The sequence below is a fragment of the Engraulis encrasicolus genome, chromosome 15, assembly GCF_034702125.1.
Source record: "Engraulis encrasicolus isolate BLACKSEA-1 chromosome 15, IST_EnEncr_1.0, whole genome shotgun sequence".
In the NCBI taxonomy this organism is placed as follows: Eukaryota; Metazoa; Chordata; class Actinopteri; order Clupeiformes; family Engraulidae; genus Engraulis; species Engraulis encrasicolus.
This window is the reverse complement of record NC_085871.1, coordinates 19616445-19623944: the sequence shown is the minus strand read 5'-3', so window position 1 is coordinate 19623944 and position 7500 is coordinate 19616445. Positions and strand designations below refer to the sequence as shown.

The following is a 7500-nucleotide window of genomic DNA, read 5'->3' as shown; positions in this document are numbered from 1 at the left end:
AACACACACACACACACACACAGTCATGTACTTTGTACTGCAGCCACGCATGTCCACGCGGTTTGCGTTCGAACCAGGACAAGATATGAAGAGTTCAGATGCAAAACCCCCTAAGTTAGGGGGGGGGGATAATCATCAAGTTCAAAATTTCAACACGCCCATTTGGGACATGATTAACACTATAAATACAAGAACTTTGACACCAAAAGTAACTGTATCTTGAAAATAACCCCCCACCCCTTGAAAATGAAAAAAAAAGAACCCAAAAGTGGCATTTTCTGCCCATTCCGCCTGGTATGCATAAGCTATTTTTACTGTTTGCTTATATACCGTTGCATAAATGCTTTCAAATCCATTTGATTTTTAATTAACACTATTAATAGAAGAAATGGTACACCTCAAAGTGACTCTGTATCTTGAAAATAACCCCCCCACCTCTGTTTAAAATTAAAAAAAGAACACAAAAACAGTTTTTACCTGTTCTGCCCTTTGTATGCATTCACTATTCTTACAGTCTGCCAATATATATTACAGGCTCTAGGCCCAATAAGAGGACAAACAACATTGGTGTATTCAGGTAAAGTGGGCCACTTTGGGCCATTCACTTGCAAAAAAGTGGCCCAATTTCCCTGAATTCTCCATACATGAAAATAGACATCAAAAGAAGGAGAGAGGGGGGAGAAAATCTTGCATAGGCATGTACAAAATACCATCAGTCATGACAGTCTTAAGAGGCAGCCATACCCAATGCTTCCACATTCATGATTGATATCTGACAGAGCTGCATCTGGGGCTTGTGAATACAGTTTTGAGACAGCTTTCCAGACGACAAATGAACTTAAACATCAATTTCTTAAAGAGAGCCTGTGAAGTACTTAGTCCTGAGTGACAAATTATTTAACTAGCACTGCAACTTCTAGTTTTTTTCAGCAATATAGTTAAGCAATCATTATACTAAGTTACTTCATTATGCTACTTGGAATTTACGCAGGGTCTTTTTTGTAGCTGACCCATATTGGGGCTGCATACATAGGAGTACAGTAAGCAAGTTTACTTTCACATCATCAGAACAAACTTGTCTTACTAACATATTTGCTTGGACATGCAACACTCATCTCTGTCTATAGCATCATCTCCCAACTTCTCAGTGATAATGTGCCCAAGATATTTTGTACTGCTTGATTGCCCTGGCAGATAAAACGTTAGAACTTTATAATCTTCCTTGGCTCTATATATCAACACAGCACTATTTTTTTTTTTGCATTATACTGTACATCAAACTCAACCCCATGCTCAGAGCACACATTCAGGAGTTGCTGAAACCCAACAGTGCTGGGGGACATAATAGCCAGATCATCTGCATATATGAAATGGTTTAAAACAGTGTTTCCTATCAGCCATGCTGTCTTGCACCTCCCCAGTTGTTTGGAGAGGTTGTCCATGTATTGTTTGAACAAGGCTGGAGATAGGAGTCCCCCTTGTCTAACTCCATTGCCTACACAGAAAGGAGTAGATAGGCTATTTCCACATTTCACCAGCATATGTTGATTCGCATACCAGTAAACCAGAATACGTATGATGCACCTGAAGCTTTTCCACAATTAGAGACAGACTTAAGGACCAATTAACTGTAGAGCTGGCCTTATGCTGCCTGTAAAGGGGTTGGGGAACCTTTTTCATTCAAAATTGCCACTTCGAATTGCTCCAAGGGCCGTAAAAGTCCTCCAAGGGCCGTAACTATGAACGCAAACCAGGATTTCCCCCTGCACTTAAGGCCTATATTGTAGCCACCTTTACAACAGACCCCACCTTCTCTAGGTCTCCTGAATATATCTTAATTGTGTTGCAAATGGAATTTCTAAGATTCCTTTACAAAATATGTCACAGTTCATATGAAGCTGCATAATATTGAAATTATGTTGGGGGCCGCATAAAACAGCCTCGAGACATAGGTTCCCCACCCCTGTTCTAGTATATGGCACTGTATATCCTTGTAGTATCCTTGTCAAAGACCTTATCAGATTCCCCAGCACTTTTCCAACGTCCAAACATAGTGTTGTTGTTATAATATGTATATCCTTGTAGTATCCTTGTCAAAGACCTTATCAGATTCCCCAGCACTTTTCCAACGTCCAAACATAGTGTTGCCTACTTCAATCACAGCTGAGCTCGCCTCACTGATAGAAAATGGCTGTCTGCTTGGGGATTTCAATGGTTTGCTTGCAGTCAACCAGCAGCCATAATGTAATATGTAAATGTACCTTATCACATTAGAACATTGCAACATCTGACAGGTGAACCAAAGTATTCTCTCAAGATATGTAAATGTATCTTTATTGCTAAAAGGGGGAAAACAGGGCAAAAAACATGTCCGATTTAGTTTTTTGGGTGGGGTGGGGGGTTTATTTCATGATGGGTACCAACTTCCAATACAAAATATCTCTCAAATGACCCAATGCACCATCCCTGAAGTGGGCGTAATCATTTTCCAAAATTTTGATTTTTAGGCCATTTATCCCCCCCCCCTACTAAGTGCCATTTCAGAAAATTATCTTAATTAATTTGTATTCACTACAAAGCTATCAAAATTGCATATATATTTTTTAATTTTATTGATGTAATATAACTATTTATATGTATGATCAAGTACATGAATGTAAACCAAACCAACAATGGGGTTCTCTAAAAATATAGAAGTGCAGGTCTTCAGAAATGGAGTTAGGGGGTTTTGCATCTGAACTCTTCATATACAGAATGGATGATTATGAAAGGGAGAGGGAGGGTGATTGGCTTTCGACTTTGGACGTGCATGCCAGGAGCTCAACCAAGAACCTTAGAGTGTGAAGTACCCCCAACATAATTGGGTGAGTGTACTGGGCTATCTCTAATTCATGGTTGAATTCAAAAGAGGCGGAGGGTGCCACAACTTGTGCTGTTGTACTGCACATGTTCAGAACAGCACAACCATTTCCAACTCCCTCCAGTCATGTCATGACCTCACATAACCCGTATGTAAGTAACACCATGGCCAGGACGTGGAATTCAGAATCCATGATTATGAGCAAGGGGGATAAGTGAGCGGGGATGGGCTACCCCAGGCATGGTTGGTTTACCCTGGCCCTCACACATAGCATGTTTTCGTACTATATCTCTTGACGTCCACTGTCTCTATTAAATATGGATGAATAGGCCTCTTCCTGTACATTGTCGGCCAGTTGATAAGATATAACAAAGAAACAAACAACAGCGATGGCGGTGGGCACTGTGGACCCAACGGGTAAATGCCCTGTATTCCAGAATGTATGAAAGGATTAGTGTGCCACAACACAATTCATAAACATGGGGGCAGATTGTGGATTGAACCAAAACGATGGTGATCAAATGGTCTCTGGATGCGCTCCAGCAGCTATGACTATGAGGTGGAGACAAATCAACTTCAACTTTCGACTTAAGGTAACACTTCATTTTAAGGGGCCCTTGATCACAGTGTACTTACTCATTAGATACAGTGGAATTGCTGGTGTAATAACATGTACATAGTACAACTGCAGTACAAGGGTGTAGTTGGGAGAACAATTGGCCCCTCTTTAAGACCCAGTACACCTCAAAGTGAAACAAGCTCCACATGAGAACTAACAGGGTGAAATACAGCATACTGAGGTCCTGCTTACATGGATGCATGACTTCATATTCCCAACAGTGGAGATGGAAAGAGGCTTCAGCCTCAGGTGTGTGTGTGTGTGTGTGTGTGTGTGTGTGTGTGTGTGTGTGTGTGTGTGTGTGTGTGTGTGTGTGTGTGTGTGTGTGTGTGTGTGTGTGTGTGTGTGTGTGTGTGTGTGTGTGTGTGTGTGTGTGTCCATGAACGCTTGGCGGGGGTCGGAATAAACATCCGTGGTTTAGAATTAAACATCTGTGTTTATATGATAGACCCAATAAGTTCTCACTCAAGGAGGCGTATTGAGCCTTCCTAGAACAGGACAGTCTTGTCTGTTCCTCTTCTCTTGCAATGGTTTCCGACTGCAAGGACACCTACCAACAGATGAGTTCGGAAAGCAAATGGCCCAAACCCACAGGGCGAAAAAGAGGTTGGCTATGGTGTGTGTGTGTGTGTGTGTGTGTGTGTGTGTGTGTGTGTGTGTGTGTGTGTGTGTGTGTGTGTGTGTGTGTGTGTGTGTGTGTGTGTGTGTGTGTGTGTGTGTGTGTGTGCCCATGTGCGTGTAGAGAGAGAGAGAGAGAGAGAGAGAGAGAGAGAGAGAGAGAGAGAGAGAAACCACTCTGGCTGCTCTCTCCTTCAACCCGTCTGTGGGAAGTGGCCATCTCTTTGGGCTTGCCTTGCCCATTTCGAGCAATTTCCGCAACTCACGGACGCCCAGCCAAAAAGAACACCCGCTGCAGGTGCGCGCGGCCAACTCTCCCAGAGAACCGTTGGCACCGAGGACCGCGCGCCAATCCAGGTCACGTTGGGACTGCCAAGAGAGGAGACGGTACCCCTGGTATGGATTCCCGACCTGACAAGTGATGTGACCTTGTTTTGAAGTTTTAGATTCCAAAACATGTTGCATTGCCAGATTTTTTAAAAGAAAATAGGGGAAAAAGAAGGAAGAAAACTTGGCAAACAAAAGCGGCTCCAATGAGCAAGACCTTGCATGACTTAAGCATACCACAAACCCTTGACAGGAAATCTGAACCGAGGGGTGAGGTACGAACTAGAAAACCACAAGACTGGGGGGCGAAGGGAAGGCGAGGGAACCTGGTGTTGCCCGCCGCGGGTCGATCTGAGGAAAATTTAAACGAGTGTGGTCTCGCGCATGGGATAGTTTTCAAACGTTGCTGTGTTTGTTTTACTGAAAACACACAGGGACCAGACGGCTTTGGACTTCGTGAAATAAATCGCACTGTTAAAAGAGATTCGACAAGAGGGGAAAGAAAACCAATAAGAACGAAAACAAAGCGAGGCAGACCGCTGTGCTTGAGGGGCCAATATGACCAGAAATTGCTTAAGGCTCTCTATGATCTGGATAGAAGCGCTTTGCGTACCAGAGATCACACGATGTCGAGACATCCTCCTTTAGGGACAAGGAGGGGGATTCCTGAGACAGAAGCTTCTGCCCAGTAAAACACGCGCTTTGGAAATACATTTATGGTTAGACAGAGAGGGAGCCCGAGAGAGAGGCAGGCAGGGAGAGCCTGTGTTTGTTTGTGTGTGTGTGTGTGTGTGTGTGTGTGTGTGTGTGTGTGTGTGTGTGTGTGTGTGTGTGTGTGTGTGTGTGTGTGTGCGCCTGAGTGCGTGCGTGCGTGCGTGCATGGGAGGGGGTTGCTGAGCAACACTGATTTATTATGCCATTAAAAGCACCTCAAATAAATTACTCTACATCCGCCCTCGCCACCTGTGCCCTGACTGAGTGGAGTGCAAAGGCGGGCAGGCGGTGCGTAATGCAAGCGAAAAGAAAAAAATGACACAGCAGAGGAGCTGAGGTACTTTCAGGAGTTTCTGGCTGTTTACAAGCTTGCCCAGCTGGGCGTGTCAGTGAGGGAGGTGAGGTGCGGTGGTTGGAGGACCAATCTATGGTGGGATCTAGGCGAAATGCTTATTTACCTGCCTGGTGAAGAGAATGGCGGCGTCGTGGTGATGCTGGTGGTCGTCATCCAGCGGGTTCTGTTGGTTCTGCCACTTGCAGAAGCTCTTGAGAGTGGCCGCCGCGTTTTTGGACACCTCCAGGCCCTTCTCCTTGTCTGTCACCGTGATCACTTTGACCACGGTCAGCTTGATGGGGTTCTCGATGCTGGCGTGTCCGTACAGCTTGGACGCGATGGAGGCGAGGGTCATCAGATAGTGGTTGAGGTCCTTGCCGTACTTTTTGGACATGGACTCGTCGGCGACCAGCAGGAGCTCGACATACCTGGCGCGCGACACAGACCTTTTGTGCCTCTTGACGTCATCGACCTGTGGTGGTGTCACAGACTTTGAGAATTTTTCCCACCACCTCCTGCCGAGCGCCCCGTGGACGTGGTCATCCTCGGGGATGCTACTGTGATATCCACGCCGGCGGCTCTTGCCCTTTCCCCGGCCCTTCCTCCGACGCTTCCCCGAGGGGTCTTTCTTGCGTCGGCGTTCCCTGGTGCCACAGCTCTCGCCAGAGGGCAATTCCTCGAAGCTGAAGCGCTCGCGGATGAAGTAGTGAAGCGCGCGCTCTGCGTCCTTGTCCTCTATCACGTGCACATCGTTTTCATGACCTTTGGCGCGCACTAACGGTTTTATGGTATAACGAGCGTGTTCCACCGCGAAAAACCCTTCGAGACCACCACCACATAAAGTGAACACCGCCAAAGACTCTGGGTTGGAGTCCACGGTGCCTCTGTAAACACATCCCCGGTGCACGACTGCCGGTGCGCCCTCTTCCGCCCCCAACAGATCAGTCACATACTTGGAGCTGAAATGGTGCGACAGAAGCGCTTCGTCCCTCTCCATATCCAACTGAAAGCGCTTGCCATCTAGGTACAGCAGGTAGCCTGCTTTCCCGCCCCCGTGATAAATCCTGTCTATTGTTTGTACCAGTCCATCCACGCCGCTCTCAGTTACTGAAGGGAGCGATGCATTCCCAGGTAAGGATGATGCTTTGAAAGTGACTAAACTCCCGCCGTGCACTGCATCGCCAGAGTGGAGCCCAATAGCGCATAGTAGCAATAGTCTCAGCAGCACCGCTCCGCCAGCACAAGTGTGGACAACACAATCCATCTTCAGCCAAACACAAGCGCTCCGCAGTGGAACATTCGCCTCTTAGTAAGTCAGCACACAACCGAGAGCAAACACCGGCAAAAAGAACTTCTGAAGGTGCTGTCACTGCAAATTATTTGAAAGCGCATCTTCTCTTGATACTCAAACTCCCGCGGAAAAGTAAGAAAAGCCTAATAAACAAAGGCATCAGTGAAGTGAAAGACAAAGCAGCTAGCTGGAGAAGTAAGTGCACAGCACAGCAGCAGAGTTTGGAAGGACGAGGCTGAACTTGAAGAACAAAACACAAAGTTTCCTCTTAAAAAGCACCAGGGAGAAGGAGAGAGAGGGGGAGAAAGTCCTGCCCCTTTGCGCTAACTCTGCACTCCACCCCTCTTCTCTCTCTCTCTCTCTCTCCCTCTCTCTCTCTCTCTCTCTCTCTCTCTCTCTCTCTCTCTCTCTCTCTCTCTCTCTCTCTCTCTCTCTCTCTCTCTCTCTCTAGCCCGTCTCGTTCTCCTAACTCTGCGGTCTTGTGTCTGGAGAAAATCAAAGCGAAGTCAAGTGCTGGAGGCAGCTGGGTCTACCGACCCTCTTAAATTCCCTGTCCGAGAACGGCGCCGCGGCGCAAACACTCGGCCAGCTGAAGTACCGATGACAAACATCAGCGCAATGTTTTCATAGCCTGATTGCATTGTACACTGCTGTTTTGCTCCCTTGTTTTTCCGGTTCTCTTGCCGTAATTCAATAGCATCAATCCTTCAGTCTGTCGTCCACAAACATGCTTATTC

At 46.5% G+C, this 7500-nt stretch overlaps 1 protein-coding gene across 1 annotated transcript in view; it reads right to left on the bottom strand.

Moving 5' to 3' along the window:
* Positions 1-7183, bottom strand: part of LOC134463862 (A disintegrin and metalloproteinase with thrombospondin motifs 5) — a 44784-nt gene extending 37601 nt beyond the window's left edge. Inside the window, exon 1 of the mRNA XM_063217185.1 lies at positions 5597-7183. Within this exon, the coding sequence (XP_063073255.1) occupies positions 5597-6736 (1140 nt within the window). The 5' untranslated portion in view covers positions 6737-7183. The remainder of the gene's footprint in view (positions 1-5596) is intronic.
* Positions 7184-7500: the final 317 nt, after the last annotated feature.